Raw genomic sequence first — 18,392 nt, 5'->3', positions numbered from 1 at the left:
AATCATACACGTCAGTCAAATCCATAATTTTGAAACATTGAAGGAAAGGAAGAAACAAGAAATCAGCATCATGTCATGTAATGACCAAAAGTGGATTATGACTTGACCAGAAAACATCAAACATTTTATTCATGTATGCATGTAAAAGCATATGCCTAAGAACTTGAGATTCAAAAGTACAACCTTCATAGATATGAGACAGAAAAAATGAAGCAACGGATAATGTATTTCTCACATCTTCAATCTTAATGTTGAATAGGAGATGATATGACAATTGCCTCTATGATGTCATATCTCTATGGAATGTGGGACCATTTGGAAACAACCTTTTATTAAAAAGATCCTTCAAATTACAAATGTAAAACAAAGGGGATGAGGGGTAGAGAAGACGGGAAGAGGGGATTTTATAGTCCAGAGGAGATTACATAATTTTGTTGATGTCCAAAGAATGATCACAGTAGTAGGTCAATGGAATTCAGAATTACAATCCAATGCAAGTACATAGTATGACTGCAAAAGCAGCTCCTATCACTGACTCGTTTCTGATTTTGAATCGACTTTTGCTCAACTTTAAACCCTTTCTACATAGGTGTAGTTGAATTTCTACAATTAGTGAACCAAGATTTGCTTAACGATCCTTTGGCTTATTTAGTGTGAGAAGCAGAAACACATTCATTAATCTAACAAACTTCTATACCTGAGCAATAATGTAGAAGATCTAAACCAGACAGGCAATCATTTTGTTAACTGAAGTTAGAGATGGAAGGATTCTGCTAAATTTAGAAGTGCGCTAAATTAGGCAGTGGAACCCACGAGTTAAGGCGCAGTTATACATTCTCTTAGTTTTGACTTAGGAAATTTCTCTAATTTTCCTATAGTAAAAAATAGTAAATCTAACTCAGCCATGCATGGAGATTTATTCTCAGTTTAACTTGAGTTCAAGGAGGCAGTTCGACTTGAGATCAAGGAACCAGCTCGACTTGAGATCAAGAAGACAGTTTGACTTGAGTTCAAGTAGCCAGTTCGACTTGAGTTCAAGGAGACAGTTCGAGTCTATAAAGAAGGGCACACACTTGGTAAATCACGTGATTATGCACTAGAGAGATTTGTGCGTGCAAACTCAGCAAAGAGTTTCCAGATCAGCACGTAAAGTCAGAGAGAGAGGTCGAATAGCATTGAGATTTCTAGAGCCAGAGCATATCACTTCAGGCCCGAATTGGCCTGCACAGGAGGCAGTCTTAGCCTGTACAGTCCCGTACAACTGCGCATGAGAGAGGACAAGTAGCTCAAGGGTGCGCAAATTGGTGTGTTGGGGAACAGAGAATTGGAAGGGAATTCCTCCTGGTATTTTGTAATTAATTCCTGAGATTTTGCTGAGCAGATTAATAACACACACAAGTTGGCAGGTTTCCCCCAGTTGGGGTTTCTTAGGTATTTATGGTGTATTGTTTATTATGTGTTTGTTTCTTCATATGTTTGTTTCCCGCTGCTATTATATTTCAGAACACTCAACATATTTAGTAAATGAATTTTGCAGTTCAGTTTCCAGTTCTTTCATCTCAGAATACCTGTCAAATTAGCAGTTAAATACTAGAGAGATACATGGTATCAAAGCGTGTCTCTGTTGAAGACCAGAAAACGTGTTATTTTCCTCAGGAGCAAGTGAAATTCGCAAGAAAGGTGACGCAGTTCACTTCAGGATTGTGCAAGGTTTTATAAGCAGTTCAAACTAGCAGCATGGCATATTTGGGGTTGAGATTTGAGGACCGCCTTGATGGGGCCTTGAATTTCTGTTCTTGGAAGGAGAGGATTGGTATAGTATTGAAGGAGCAAGGAGATTGGGAATTTGTGGAGAGTCCACCAACTGCACCAGCAAATCCTCAGCAACTGGACCATCATAACAAGGACACAAAGGCCAAAAGAATAACCCTTGAAGGAGTCAAGGATCATATCATACCTCACCTTTCCAGAAAGAAAACAGCTCAGGCCATGTGGACAGCTATCTTAGGATCGTACCAAGGTAAGAGTGAGGCAAGGAAGTTGGTGCTCCAAGATAAGCTCAGAAATATCAAGATGACTAAGTCTGAGTCCATGATCTCTTGCATAACCAGATCACCCAAGTGAAGGACGAGTTAGCCGAGGTTGTAGAGACAGTCTTGAATAGAGAACTTGTCAGTTTTGCACCAATGGGCTTTCCCAAGTCATGGGAAAACTTCATTGATGTATTGAGTGGAAGAGAAAAGTTGCCACAATGAGCGGTTATGAAGTGATTGTGAGCAAGAGGAGATCCGGAAGCAAGCTAAATTTGGGTCTCATGCGAAGACTAAGGAAGACGAAAAATTTGTGCTAGCTGGCAAAGGGGGTAAGGCAAAGGGAAAGAAAAATCCAGGAGAGGCCGAGTCCAGTTCAAGGGGCAAGAAGAAGAAGGATCTCAGCAAAGTGAAGTGCTTCTCTTGTCATCAGTTTGGGCACTATTCCACCAAGTGTCCAAACAAGAAGAAGGGATCCTAAAAGGATCACATGGCAGCATCAACAAAGGTGGAGGAGTTCACTTCTCAGTTTGAGGAGGAGTTTTCTCTCATAGCTTGCATGGCAAGCTCAGTGGAGCATCATGTCATATGACCGGGAACAAGGGTTATTTCAGCCAGTTGACAGTGAAGGATATGAAGTTTCACATAGAGATGGGAGATGATGGCAAGTACCTAGCACAAGGCGTGGGTACTGTCAAGTTTGAAAGTGAGTCTGCGAATACTCTCTACCTTAGAAATGTCATCTATGACCCAGGGTTGAAGAAAAAACTTCTTTCAGTCTCAACCTTGTAAAACAAAGGTTATGAGGTTATCTTCAATAGAGGAAACGCCTTCCTCAAGCCCTTAAATTCTGGAGCCATGAAGCAGATTAGAGTTAAGTGAAGAACCTCTACAAATTACAATTTGAGACAAAAGCGGCCTTGAGTAGCAGAGAGATCTATGTGCATAGAGGTGACCTTGCGGAGCTTTGGCATAGGTGTATGGGTCACTTAAACCATGGCTCATTGAACAGAATTGAGAAGAAAGAGTTGTAGCTCTCAGGTGTGGCCTGCACCTGGAGACTACACTCACAAAACTTGAGAGATCACTCTCGTCCACTCTATTCATCAATCAATCAAAGATTACATCATTAAATACAATACTAGGAAATAGGAAGTTGCACCCAAACCCCATAATTATAGGAACTAATCCTAAACTAAGGAGAAAGTTACAACAACGTAACTATTTTCTCCATTAATAACAAAATAATATTAATTATTCTCAACTCCCCCCCTTAATGGAGAAAGGGTTCTCCTGAACTCCTAGCATCTTTCTAAACAATTCAAATTTCACTCGTGCAAGAGGCTTTGTAAAAATATCAGCCACATTGTCACAAGTTTTACAATATTCGACAGCAATTTCTTTTGACTGTATTTTTTCTCTAACAAAGTGAAACTGGGTGTCTATGTGTTTGGTGTTTTTATGAAACACTGGATTGTATGCTAATTTGATAGTGCTCTGGTTGTCGCTTTTGATAGAAGTGGGTTGCTTCTGTTCTTTTCCTGCATCGTTAAGAAGTCTCCTCAACCAGATTGCTTCACATGTTGCTGCACACAATGCTTGATATTCAGCTTCACATGACGACAAAGCTACAATACTTTGTTTCTTGCTGCTCCATGCAATTACCCCGGAACCTATGTTAAATGCATAACCTGTGATGGACCTCCGATCATCCAGGTTACCTGCCCAGTCTGAGTCTGAAAAACCTGCTAGAGTAACATCAGATACATCAGTGTATAAAATACCAAAATGAACAGTACCACAAAGATACCTCAACACGCTTTTTGCTGCTGTCCAGTGACTTTCACGCGGTTTTGACATGAATTGGCTTAATACACTAACTGAGTATGCCAAGTCAGGTCTGGTTGTTGTAAGATATATCAGGCTGCCAACCAGCTGTCTGTACATTGTGGCATCTACCTCCTTAGTGCCATCGTCACTGCTCAATTTCAGATTTTGTTGCAAAGGTGTTGCTGTTGATCTACACCGATCCATCCCAAACTTTTCCAACAGATTTCTAGCATACTTCCCTTGGGTAAGAAAAGTTTGCCCAGTATCTCTGAATACTTCTAATCCCAGACAATAGTTAAGGCTTCCGAGATTTTTCATCTCAAAAACTTGTGCCATGAGCCTTTTGATTCCTCTGATTAAGTCATCTGCATTTCCTGTTAGAATCATATCATCCACATATAGAGAAATCAAAATAATCTGCCCCTGATCATTGTACTTGGTATACAAATTTGGGTCATTTAAACTTCTATGGAAACCATACTCTATAAAGAAAGAATCAACCTTTTCGTACCAAGACCTGGGTGCTTGCTTTAAACCATATAAAGCCTTTTTCAATCTGCAAACAAGATGTTCCTGCCCCTGCTTTACATATCCTTCTGGCTGTACTAAGTAAATTTCTTCTTTTAAATCACCATTTAAAAATGCAGATTTAACATCAAGCTGGTGTAATTCCCAATTACATTTAGTAGCTAAAGCAATAAGCATTCTAATTGTATTTAGCTTTGCTACAGGTGCAAAAGTATCATCAAAATCTATGCCTTCCTTCTGTGAATATCCTTTTGCAACCATCCTAGCTTTTAACTTATCTATACTTCCGTCTGCATTCATTTTTGGTTTAAACAACCACTTGCTTCCTATAGGTGTTTTATTTTTAGGCAGCTCTACTAATTCCCAAGTATTATTTCTAAGAATTGATTCCATCTCCTCATTCATTGCAGCTCTCCAATCCTCAAATTGACTAGCTTCTTTATAATTAGAGGGCTCTATAATGTTCAAAAACTTTGACATCAAAGCATAGTTTCTCAACTTCAATGGTAATTGAGTCTTCCTACCTGACCTTCTTGGTAGGGGACTTACCTCAAATTTGTTTTCTTCTGCAATAACTGGGCCTGCTCTTTCACCTTCTTGTTGTTCTTCTTCATTCTCTTCTTTCTGCTCCTGTTTCTGCTCCCTTTCATCCTCGCTGCTTTCCTCCAACAGCAATGGAATGTGCCAATCATCTCCAACATCAGCTTTCCTTTCCTGTACCTGTTCATGAAAGACTACATCTCTACTTGCAAATGTCTTACGAGACTCAGGATTGAACAATTTGTATGCTTTAAACTCTGTGCCATAACCAACAAAGATGCATTTGACTGCCTTAGGGTCTAGTTTCTTTCTATCAGCTTTGGGTACATGTGCAAATGCCTTTGACCCAAAGACTCTTAAGTGATTTACTGCTGGTTTAAATCCATACAAGGCTTCAAAAGGGGTTTTGAAGCCAAGAAACCTAGTAGGACTTCTATTTTTCAAATATACAGCAGTATTTATCGCTTCTGCCCAAAAAGTATTAGATAGACCCTTACCTTGCAGCATGCTCCTTGCGCACTCTACCAGGGTTCTGTTTTTACGCTCTGCAACACCGTTTTGCTGTGGTGTGTGCGGCACTGTATACTGCTGAACAATCCCGTGAGATTTGCAGTATTTCATGAATTCCTTTGATTTGTATTCTCCTCCTTGATCAGATCGGAGAATTTTAATACTTTTTCCAAACTGTCTTTCCACCAGGGTTTTGAAATCTATAAAACATTGGAAAGTCTGACTTTTCTTGTTTAAAAAATAAACCCATGAATACCTAGTGCAGTCATCAGTAAACAACAAAAAATAGTATGCTCCCCCTAGCGACCTTGTCTGCATGGGACCACATACATCAGTGTGCACTAGTTCTAAGATTTCTGTTTGCCTCCTCCTATCATGCACAGGGAACTGTTCTCTGTGCATCTTTCCTAAGGCACAACCTTCACAGTTTAACTGAATGTTACGAAAGATGGGGAGACCTTCGACCATACCTTTCTTCTGTAACAACATGAGATCCTGCAGATTCAGATGACCAAACCTCTGATGCCAGAGTTGTTCAGCTGTCGACTCTCCTGCAACCATGGCTTGCTTTGATATACTTTTTGCATCCAATCTGTATAGGCTTCCAACTCGCATGCCTGTTGCAACAATTTCATTCCTGCAATCCTTTATCACACAGTGAGTCTTGAAGAATTCGACATTCATATCTTGGTCAGCCATCATGGATACAGATATCAGGTTTTTCTTTATTCCAGGTACATATAAAACATTTGAAAGGTGACTAATTTTTCCATTTGGTAACTTAACTGAAATCACCCCATGACCTTTAATCTGATATCCATTATCATCCCCTAGATATATTTTTGATCCATTTATAATTTCTTCAAGACTGTCGAAAAATTCTTTATTACCTGTCATGTGAGAGGATGCTCCGGAATCGACATACTAGATGTCATCTTCATTTGATGCAGAAAGGGCACAGTCGACTGTGAACAGTGGAAATTCATGACTGAAGTCTTCTTCTTCAACAAAATATCCTCTGTGTTTTGGATTTACCTGTCTCCTCCTTGCCTCATCAGCCTGCTTATAATAACAATCTCTCTGTATATGACCCTTCTTTCCACAATAAAAGCATTTCTTTTCAGAATGATTTGCAAGCATACCTTTATGAGAATGCAGATTCTTCTGTGATGTTCCTCCTTTCTGGACTGATTGCTGCTGTGACTGCTTCCCTTTGGATAGTCGTCGTTTTGCCACCAGCGCAAGATCGTCACTTTGGGGGTTCAGATTCAGATTCTGCCGTCGCTCTTCCTCTTGCTGCAAGATCGCAGTGAGATCATCAAAAGTGGGTGTTTTCTCCCTTGCCGAGACTCCAGTGATGAAGGTTTGGAAATCATCACGCATCCCATTCATTGTTATTGCAACAAGATCTTCATCAGCCACCGCCACTCCAATGGCCACCAATCCGTCTTTAACATCCTTAATTCGCGCGACAAATGCAGTAGCAGACTCCCTTTCGTCCATCCTCATTGAAAATAGCTTGCTTTTCAGAGCCAAAACTCTGTTTGTATTCTGGGTTTCATACAGATTCTTGATTTTCGTCCAAATCTCTGCGGACGTTTTACAGTCTCTGATGTGTGCAATGACATTGTCTTTCACAGACATCTTTAACAGGACCTTGGCCTTGTTTTCTCGTTTTTCCCAGTCTTCCTTCTGCGTGCTCACAGTTGGCTTCTGCTCATCGCCTGTCACTATAGTCCAAGCGTTCGCACCTTCGAGCAGGGTCTGGATCTTAAACTTCCAATTCGTGAAGTTAGACCCGTTGAGTTTACCAAACTCGTTAAGGTACGATTCCATCGTATTACTCATTGTGAATCTACTTAACAACAACAAAAAACAATACCTGTCAGACCGATCTGTCACCTCTGCCACCGATCTGCAGTGTCTGGCACTCCCGCTCCAATGAGCAAATTTGGCACTCCAACACAGCCGAAACAATGATCTGATCACAATTGATCTGATCCACCTCTCCCGGATTGATCTGCCACTTCGTCGATCCTGCTCTCCCTGCAGATCGCCAAACGAAGTCGAGGTTTCCCGCAAATCTCCTCTGGCGCTTTCCCGATCCGTCTCTCCCGGACGGATCTACAACTCCGCCGATCTGCACCGTTTGCAGACCGCCAAACAAAGTTCACGCTATTCACAGATCCCCTTGGCGCTACCCCGAGCGAAAAATCCGCGCTAATTCAAAATCGCTTAGAGTATTTTAATTGGCGCGACTTTCCTGGTAAAATCCCGCGCCAATCGGGCTTTTTGGCGCTCTGGCGCAGTTTATTCCTCAATAACCGCGCTAATTCCTCTATTGGCGCGACTGTTAGCGCAAAATCCGCGCCAATCCGTGAAAAATCCGCGCCAAAACTTTTGAGTCCGAGCCAGGTGTTCTGCAGTCCACCTGCTCAATTTTCGAGCACAGAGCTCTCGTGTACACACAGCCACAAAGGCGCTTCAAGCCACATAGGCTATTCCAGCCACACAGGCAAGCTAGCTACTACAGGCACTTCAGCCTCACAGGTGACAAAAGATCAGGCTCACTCAATCTGAGCTCTGATACCAAGATAAAATGTGAACAGAATTGAAAAGAAAGAGTTGTAGCTCTCAGGTGTGGCCTGCACCTGGAGACTACACTCACAAAACTTGAGAGATCACTCTCGTCCACTCTATTCATCAATCAATCAAAGATTACATCATTAAATACAATACTAGGAAATAGGAAGTTGCACCCAAACCCCATAATTATAGGAACTAATCCTAAACTAGGGAGAAAGTTACAACAACGTAACTATTTTCTCCATTAATAACAAAATAATATTAATTATTCTCAACTATTGCTACAGGGTTACCATAGTACAGTGTAGAACAGCATGACTTGTGCAAGGGATACACACTTAGAAAAGTATGCCAAGACATCCTTTTCCAACTGAGATAGCAAGGCCAAGAGCATCTTGAAGCTGGTACATTCGAATATATGCAGACCATTTTCCTCTCCATCCCTGATGGGATATAGTCTTACAAATATTATGTCACCTTTATTGATGACCACTCGAGAAAGACATGGATCTTCTTCATGCAAAAGAAAGATCAGGTCTTCTCGAAGTTCGTGGGAGGTTCAAGGGGCTAAGGTCAAACAATGGTGGTTAGTACATCTCCAATGCTTTCAGGGATTTGTGTGCCAAGGAGTGCATCAGAAGAAAGCTCATTGCACCTCATAACCCTCAAGAGAATGGGGTGGTTGAGTGCAAGAACTAGAGCATTGTTGGAGCAGCCAAAGCTGCTATGTTGCATGACCAAGGGCTACCTATGTTTCTTTGGGCAAAGGCATGCAACATTGCAGTCTTTCTGCAAAAAAGGAGTCCACATGCGGTGCTAGGCAGAGTTACACCAGAGGAGGCTTTCACAGCCAAGAAGCCTGACGTGTCTCACTGCCAGATCTTTGGTAGTCTTGTTTACAGCCATGTGTCTTCAGATAGCCAAAAGAAGTTAAAGCCCACAGCAGAGAAGGGCATTTTCATGGGCTACAATGAGACATCTAAGGCGTACAAGGTGTATATTCCAGCACATAGAAAGATAGCGATCAGACGTGATTTGAAGTTTGAGGAAGTAAGGGCTCTCAGGAAGTCCTTGGAGCATGAGCATGGTGCAGCACAGGAGGAGGACGAGCGGGCTCCCAAACAAGAGGCTCAGCTAGTTTCTCATGCTTCATCACACCCAGTTGTTGGCAGGCTAGCCAGCATGTAGTTGAGGAGAAAGTGTATGAACAAGAGGAGAAAGCAAAGCGAGTGGAGCCCACTCAGCCAATGACTCCCAATGCAGGGAGATGACAAGCTAGGTGGGAAAATCAATTGATTAGGCAGGCTCAAGAGAGAGTTGGAGCCCCCAGTTCCACATTCAAACAAAGTAAACAACCACAGAGATATATAGGACACATGGCACTTATGACCGAGGTGATAGACTCGGAGCCTTCATGTTACAAGGAGGCAGCTTCTCAGTAGATTTGGCGAGATGCTATGGTGGAAGAGTACTCTTCCATCATGTAGAATGATGTCTAAGAGATTGTGCCAAGACAAGTTGGAAAATCAGTTGTGGGATCACGTTGGGTGTACAAGATTAAGCATGCCTCTGATGGGAGTGTGCAGAAGTGCAAGGCTAGATTCGTGACCAAAGGATTCTCTCAGGTCAAAGGAATAGACAATGATAAGATGTTCACACCGGTGGCCCGATATTCATCCATTAAGACTATTCTGGCAATTGCAACACAATTGGGGTGGAGGATTCACCAAATGGACATGAAGATCGCCTTCCTTAACAGAGTTGTTGAGGAAGAGATTTATGTTGAGCAACCTGAGGGATTTCGGACTTTCAGCAGAAACATGCATGATTGCAAGCTAAGGAGAGCTCTTTATGGGCTCAAGCAGGCAACAAAGGCATCGAATGCTCAAATAAACAACTACCTTCTCGGATTGGACTAGACTTCACCAAGAGTGAAGTTGACCCCAACCTGTACTATATTGATAGGGGATGAGGAGCTCATCAATGACAGCATGAGAGATCTTGTGGAGGAGTTTGAGATAAGGATATAGGGCTTATGCACTATGTCCTTGGGCTGGAGGCATAGATTTAAAACTCAGACTCAGACTCGAAACTAGTCGAGAGTCGACTCCAACTCCGACTCAGTATCAACTTGGCCTAGTTGATTTCAATGACTCTATCTTTGTAAAAAATACATTAAATATTTTTTTTATGAAAAAATATATTTTTAAAGATTTTCATTCATGTTTCCAAACTCAAAGCAGTAGAATAATAGAGAGAAGACAACTTGGTCTATATTTGGCTCCTGATGAGCTATGGAATCTTCAAACTTAGCCACTTGAAAACAGACATACCCGAGTCTCTTTATTTCACAAAATTTCCACTAAATTCGCCCTTAGAACAACACTAGAGACGGTCCTTGAAACAACCTCAAAGTTTTGCCTTAGAGTTAGGCTTACTCTCAAGAAATTTGGTTTTCAACCCTCAAAGATCAACAGTTCATTAAATATTCAACCCTTCTCAGCAGGCATGTTCTGATTTAAGGCACCAATTTGACTAATAAACAGTCAGTCAAATAAACTGCTTTAAGCAACATATTACAAGAAAACCCTTGACAAGTAATCAATGACTATTAATGTAGCCATATGCACACTCTCATCATTCTTAATCAAAAAATTTCCCTTCAAACTTTGCTTGCACTAATCACTGGAGGAGCCCTTGATTGCATTCAATATAGGCTTTACTTGTCCTCAATATGCAACCCAAAATGACTCAAAGATCAACCTCAGAATGTGTCGATCAGTTTAAGTCATGCTCGACCGAGTCGGTCGATCCGTTATCGAACGAGCCAAATCGGTGACCAACTCGACCAATCCGATAACAGACCGGTCGCCGAACCGGTTAATTGGCTGAGCCAACCCAGGCAAGGGTTTGGCTCAGTCAACTAAGTCGAATCCAAGTCGAACCAACGTGGTTTTAAGACTATGGCTAGAGGTTTGGCAAGGTGATGGACAGATATTCTTCGGAGAGGGGAGATACATGCAAGAGATTCTCAAGAGATTCCACATGTAGGATTGCAAGCCTATGACCACCCCTCTAGTCACAAACTAGAGGAAGGTGGACTCTACTAGAGGTGAACGAGTGGATACCACACTATACAAGTAGCTCATAAGGTTATTGACGTATCTTGTGAACACACATCCATACATTTGCTTTGCAGGTAACCAGTTGAGCCAATTTACGATTGATTCTACCACAGTACATTAAATATTTAATTTTTTATGAAAAAACATATTTTTAAAGATTTTCATTCATGTTTCCAAACTCAAAGCATTAGAATAATAGAGAGAAGACAACTTGGTCTATATTTAGCTCCTAATGAGCTATGGAATCTTCAAACTCAGGCAATTGAAAACAAACATACCCGAGTCTCTTTATTTCACAGAATTTCCACTGAATTCGCCCTTAGAACAACACTAGAGACGGTCCTTGAAACAACCTCAAAGTTTTGCCTTAGAGTTAGGTTTACTCTCAATAAATTTGGTTTTCAACCCTCAGAGATCAACAGTTCATTAAATCTTCAACCCTTCTCAGCAGTCATGTTTTGATTTCAGGCACCAATTTGACTATCAAACAATCAATCAAATAAACTGCTTTATGCAACATACTACAAGAATACCCTTGACAGGTGATCAATGACTATTAATGTAGGCATATGCACACTCTCATCATTCTTAATCAATTTTTTCCCTTCAAACTTTGCTTAGCACTAATCACTGGAGGAGCCCTTGATTGCATTCAATATGGGCTTTACTTGTCCTCAGTATGCAACCCAAAATGACTCAAAGATCAACCTCAGAATGTGTTGGTCAGTTTAAGTCGGGCTCGACCGAGTCGGCCAGTCCTTTATCGAATCGGCCAAATCGGTGACCAACTCAACCAGTCCAGTAACGGACCGGCCACCAGATTGGTTAATTGGCCGAGCCAACCCAGGCAAGGGTTTGGCTCAGTCAACCAAGTCGAATCCAAGTCAAACCGGCCTGGTTTTAAAACTATGGCTAGAGGTTTGGCAAGGTGATAGAAAGATATTCTTGGGAGAGGAGAGATACACACAGGAGATTCTCAAAAGATTCCACATGTAGGATTGCAAGCCTATGACCACCCCTCTAGTCACAAACTAGAGGAAGGTGGACTCTACTAGAGGTGAGCGAGTGGATACCACACTATACAGGTAACTTATAGAGTCATTGATGTATCTTGTGAACACACATCCAGACATTTGCTTTGCAAGTAACCAATTGAGCCAATTTATGATTGATTCTACCAGAGTGCATTAGGTCACTGCCAAGCACGTGTTGAGGTATCTCAGGGGCACAACAGCTTATGGGTTGTTGTACAAACAGGTTGATGGAATGTCTTCAAGGATTCACAGATGCATATTGGGCAAGGGGTTCAACAGACAAGAAGAGCACTTTAGGTTGTGCTTTCAATATTGGGTCAGCAGTTGTTTCCTAGTTTAGCAGGAAGCAGAGATCAATGGCACTGAGCTCAGCTAAGGCCGAGTACATGGCTACCAACTTGGCAACTTGTGAAGCTATTTAGTTGAGGAAGCTAGTTGTTGGGTTGTTCAGTCAGAGGTTGGCGCCCAACGTCATAAATTGTGATAATCAAAGTTGCATCAAGCTCTCTGAAAATCCAATGTTTCATTACCGCTCCAAGCACAACGAGATTAGGTACCACCATATCAAAGATTGTGTTCAAAGGAGTAAAGTCAGACTTCAGTACATACTTGCAGAGGAGCAGAGAGAAGATATCTTGACTAAGGCATTGGTAAGAGGCAGATTCATCTACTTCAAAGATAAATTGGGAGAGTAAAGAACACCTTCCTCTCTAAGAGGGAGTGTTAATTGAAGTTAGAGATGGAAGGGTTCTGCTAAATTTAGAAGTGCGTTAAATTTGGCAATGGAACTCATGAGCAAAGTCACCAAGTTCGGCAAATAAAATCCTTCGGATTCGAAAATCACCAAACCCCAAGGCAATCTGAACAAATTCGTTTGTGTTTGCCGAATTTCAAGCCGAAATCAAACCTATGCCGTAGATGAACCCGAACCCGTATACGAACCCAAACAAAATAAAATAAAATCGTTAAAAATCGATGGAATTCGTGTTAGTGTTTTTGTTGTTCAGCATTTTTTCAATGTTTATAATTTAACCCAAAAAAAAATTGTAATCCCAACGAGGCTAAAACTCCTGCATGTCATATGGACACTAGAATATTGGATTTGGAACTGTCGTGTCTGACATCTGAATGTTGCAAGTCTACAGCCCCTCTCTTGTTGTACATGCTTATGAGATTTTGGCAATTTACATTCATGGTATATACAACCAATAAAATCTATTGTTTAGTTGTTTTTAGTGTGGCATCTTTTGTTAATATATTTCTATGCTCCAGGTTCTTAGCATGACTTTTCATTTGATTTTTTTGCAAATTTAATGTGTTTTTAATAAAAGGTTAGTTATTATTGGCAGTGTTCGAGTCCTTGGGGCCTTAATGCAATTAAATTTCCAATATTTGAGATAATGATTCTAAAAGATGGTACGAATAATCCAAGTATGATTGTTATCTGTTAAAAATGTGCACTTCTGAATTTCATGAGTGAAATTTCCCAGTTTAGCAAATAGCCAGGTTCAGTTCATGGAGGTATACACTTTGTGCAGGGTTTGCATTTGGGTAGTATATAATAAAAATTGCAAACTATATAAACAACATGCGAGGAATGAACATGTATGCTGCATTTTCCTTTTGAAATGAAGGCATAAAGCTGTTCTTCATTCACTCGTTGCTACCTTGGTACATACCAGAATATTATTTTCGCTCCTGGATGCAGAAACTGAAGTTCTGCCATAAGTTCCAGATAACTATCCAGTGAGCGAACCATTTCATAGTGAACTTCCAAAATTTATCAAACCATCCAAGAATTCAACTCAAAACATCAACCGGAGTTTTTTAAAAGCATTCCAAATATTAAGGTTGGCATATGAATAATTAAAATTACAGTTAATTAGAGCTTATTCATTTTTATTATTTTATATAAGCAAAGGCTGTAACAGTGGTTTATGTATGTCTTTTTCAGCTTGCTAAAACTTTAAATGAATTTTCAGCCAAACTTTATCGGCAAAATTCCTATATGCTGAATTTTAAGCCGAACTTTATCACCAAAATTTTAAGTGCCGAACTTGATTAGAATTTCAAAGTTGCCAAACTCGAACACGAACACGAACACGGTGACTTAGCCCACGAGTGAAGCTAAGGCATAGTTATACTTTCTATTAGTTTTAACTACGAAAATTCTCTAATTTTCCTATAGTCAAAAATAGTAAACCAAACTCAGCCATGCATGGAGATTTATTCTCAGTTCGACTTGAGTTCAATAAGGCAGTTCGACTTGAGTTCAAGGAGACAGTTTAAATTGAGATCAAGAAGCCAGTTCGACTTGAGTTCAAGCAGCCAATTTCACTTGAGTTCAAGAAGCCAGTTCGCTTGAGTTGAGTTATTTCGAATCTATAAAAAAGAAGGGTGCAGACTTGGTAAATCACGTGATTATGCACTAGAGAGATTTGTGTGTGTGAGCTCAGCAAGGAGTTTCCAGATCAGCGTGTGAAGGCAGAGAGAGGCCAAATAGCCTCAAGAGATTTCTAGAGCCAGAGCGTATCACTTCAGGCCCGAGTTGGCTTGCGCAGGAGGCAGTCTTAGCCTGTACAGTCCGTACAGCTGCTCATGAGAGAGGCCGAGTAGATCAAAGGTGCACAGATTGGTGTGTTTCCTGGGTATTTATGGTGTAATGTTTATTGAGTGCTTGTGTCTTTGTAATTTTGTTTTCCACTGCTATTATTTGTTAGAATACTCAGCATATTTATTAAGTGAAATTTGCAGTTCAGTTCTCAGTTCTTGCATCTCAGAATACTTTTAAAATTACCAGCTGGGTATTAGAAAGCTAACACATTCAGCATTTCTAGTTCACTCAAATCCACATGGTAAGGTTGCTAATGCTGATTAAAATCGAATGACAACTATTATTCTTTAATTTCGTACACATTGTACAATGGCTCTAATCTCCAAATTCATACAGCTTGTACAGTGGCTCTATCCTCCAAACTCATACAGCTTGTACAACGGCTCTATTCTCCTTTGTACAATTTGTATGACAGTTTCGAATCTCTCTGCTTTGAAATGCAGCTCCTAGTATGATCACTGGACAGGCCAGCCCCTAGGCCTCACCCATTTTTAGGATAGGTTTCTACACACCTTGGTTCTAAATTCTAATACCATATCAAAAAATGAACAGAGGGAACCGTAGACTTTACAAGAGAACCGACAAGTTTTTTTATTTCATCAAAATTGGAGCATGTCTTCTTACATTTATACAAGTGAAGAAGGAAAGATGTTATGTAACTTTTACCGTTAATTTATTATTAATTCTAAAGCATGTAATGTACCATATTTGTGTAAAACAAATTCTAATCTAGAAATTACTTACTGAATGACCATAAATATTACTTATACTAACACCAAGTGTTCCCTAAAAGTAAAATATATATCTTCTCAACATGCCTCGTGACACTGTTTACAAATATATGCCCCGGAGAACAGCCAAACATGCAGTACTTCCTAATTGGATATATATGGTAAAAATGAACACTCGATTGCTCCCTGATAGTCAAACATTTGGCAATAATGAATGAACATTTAAAAATGGTTATTTGCATTGTGATTTACTTACGAGTGTTCTAATTTCCCTCTGTTGATGAAAAATCCTGTGTGCTTTGTCTTTCCCCCATCAACTGAGAAGTACTCATCCTACAAAAAGTGCAAATCTGTATTACAAAATAGCTTCAAAATTGCAATAAGTGAAGAAATAAAAAAAAGTAATGCATGACATAGCATGTATATCTGCAAATAAGGTACAAGAAGACAAGTAATGATAAAAGATGAGAAAAAAAATATAAAAGTCGCAATTTTCGGGCTCTTTATTAGCTCTACAAAGAAAGGGTTCTCCTGAAGAGGATTCTGGAGTTCAGTAATCTGTCGAAAAAAGAAAAATATGCATTGTTGGATTGTAAAATTGTAACCACTCTTAACCACTTGCAGCTAAAGACAAATCTACTTTTCTGGAACTTTGCAAACAATGGGAAATAGAATTATGTAAGCTGCTCTACTGTTACAAGACAAAGTTGTATGAGATAACAAAAGGAGTCCAGACTTGATGAATGGTTGGGGGCTTTTTTATACAAATCAAAGATGGATGAAAAGGTGTCAATCCGTAATACGTATCTAAAACCAGGAATAGCTTGAATTCTAGGTTGGATGATAACCAACAAAAGCTTTGCGATCAAAGCTAGACTTGGTCAATCATGGTTATCTAATGAGGCATATAAATGCCAAAAGAAGAAACCAATTGAATGTATTTTAAAGCACTGTAGATTTGCTTGAGTTGTGCAAGGATAGGTCTCATTGAAAATAGTAATTCGCTTGGTTGGCCCTCTCAGCTTGAAGGAAGATACTCTAGGAGACTAATGGACAGTCAGACAACATAACAAGAAAATGACTTTCAATACAAACTAAGAGGGACTGCCACTCTATGGAGATGAAGATGTAAGACAACTTTTAGAGATGACTTAGATAGCCTTTTCCCTGGAGAGTTGACCACATTGAAAAGTCATTTAGCTACATAAATAATACACAGAATAAGCATAGTCGTCGAAAAGATAAAGATTTTCTCAAGTTCGGGGATAAATCAAATATGTTATAATTTCTTGAGTAGGTTGAGAGAGGGAGCTAATATCACAGCTGCTTAGAAGAACAATTTTATCTGTAATATAATCAGAAAGTAGTAAAACAATAAAAGGCGAGATAACTCTCTTGCTATTACTGCAGACAAGAAACAACAAATTTTCTAACTTTCATATGGGTAAAATTAAGATGTACCAGTTCTGTATCATCTATAAATGAGTCTTCAGTATCATACTGGTCGTCGTCTGGAATTTTATCTAGCTCTTCTTCATCACTACTTCCAGTTCCCTGCAAAAATGACAGAAAGCAGTACTTATCTTTCAGAAGAACCTGACTAAAATTCAAACAACACTCATTAAAAATTATCATATATCTGTTCCGAAGGAGAATGCAGACGGCTCTCATAAAGGGTCCAGGAAAAAGGTTTCCCAATCACAGGAACCACAAAAGAAATTCATGTCACTTTCCCAATGCATAAACACTACCCAATAAGAATACACTGCTAATCATGTTGTGTTTTCACGCTTGAAATGTAATTTTTCCTCTTTAAGCCAAACAGAAGAAGAGATAAAGACAAGTGTTAAATGAGAATCAATTAAAACATATGTAAAATAGAAAAATAACTTACCTTGTACAAACGTTCGATCCTCTCAATAACTGCACTAAATCGATGTGAAGGAGCTGAAACCGGATCCGTCTGCACAACAGAATCCCCAGTTGTGGCCTAAAACATTCCAACCACATCCAATGAGAAGTCTGAAAAAATGATAATCCAGATTGCCTTCAGCCACTGTACTACTATTACCAGCACATATATAAATTGTAACAAATATGGTTTCGAATAATCTTTCCATTTCATCTATTTTCAATCAGTGTTGCGAACATCTCGATAACATCCTGATTTTATCTCGAAATCACGATTTTTTGGCCTAGCCGATGTTTGCCGATTTTTACTGATATTTTGATGGTATCTTGATTTTACCAATGTTTGTCAATTTTTACTGACATTTTCCCGATTTTTACGATTTTTTGGTTTTCCAGGCCCTTGCCAACTTTATCCCAATGCCGATGTTCGCAACATTGTTTTCAATAACCATACACCCTATGATCCCTGATATAGTTTTTAAATACCCAGCAACTAATTTAGTGAATTTGCAGTAATGAAAGAAACTGAAACTGAAACTTTCAAATACATTCACCAAACATACTGAGTATTCTAACCTAGTAGGCACAGCAGAAAATAAACTTTGAAGACAATAACACCATAAAAAATCACAATGACACCAGAAATACCCAGGAATCCCCGACGGGGAAAACCTGCAATGTGTGTTCTTATTTCTTCTTCAGTGATTTGCTCTATTCATAAAAATACGAAGATGAGGGAAAACTTCCCTTTACACTCAGCAACGCCTGAAAAACCCCCTATGCCTTTCCGGGAGTGTAGAGGCAGAACTTGGCCGAGGAAAATCCAAGAGCAGAATTTGGCCGAGGTAAATCACAGGTTGTATTTGGTCGAGGAAAATTGCGAATGAAATTTGGCCGAGGAATTTTGCAAGAATTTGGTGGGGTTCGCAGGTGGATGCTATGCAATAATTTAG

The 18,392-nt window shown here is 39.8% G+C and overlaps 1 protein-coding gene across 2 annotated transcripts in view; it reads right to left on the bottom strand.

Annotated features, from left to right (window-relative positions):
• The window catches only part of LOC149218098 (ubinuclein-1-like), an 87,895-nt gene that overhangs the window by 53,005 nt on the left and 16,498 nt on the right, over positions 1-18,392 (bottom strand). For both annotated transcript variants that reach the window (XM_089383810.1, XM_089383811.1), the window contains exons 3-5: positions 17,423-17,518; positions 16,990-17,082; positions 15,785-15,861 (exon numbers count right to left, since the gene is read on the bottom strand). In XM_089383810.1, the coding sequence (XP_089239936.1) occupies positions 15,785-15,861; positions 16,990-17,082; positions 17,423-17,518 (266 nt within the window). The remainder of the gene's footprint in view (positions 1-15,784; positions 15,862-16,989; positions 17,083-17,422; positions 17,519-18,392) is intronic.

The sequence above is a fragment of the Pinus tabuliformis genome, chromosome Q (assembly GCF_031772625.1).
Source record: "Pinus tabuliformis cultivar Carrire ecotype Pingquan chromosome Q, CPIR1, whole genome shotgun sequence".
Taxonomy (NCBI): Eukaryota; Viridiplantae; Streptophyta; class Pinopsida; order Pinales; family Pinaceae; genus Pinus; species Pinus tabuliformis.
The sequence above is the reverse complement of the archived record's forward strand: the minus strand, read 5'-3'. Positions and strand labels throughout refer to the sequence as shown.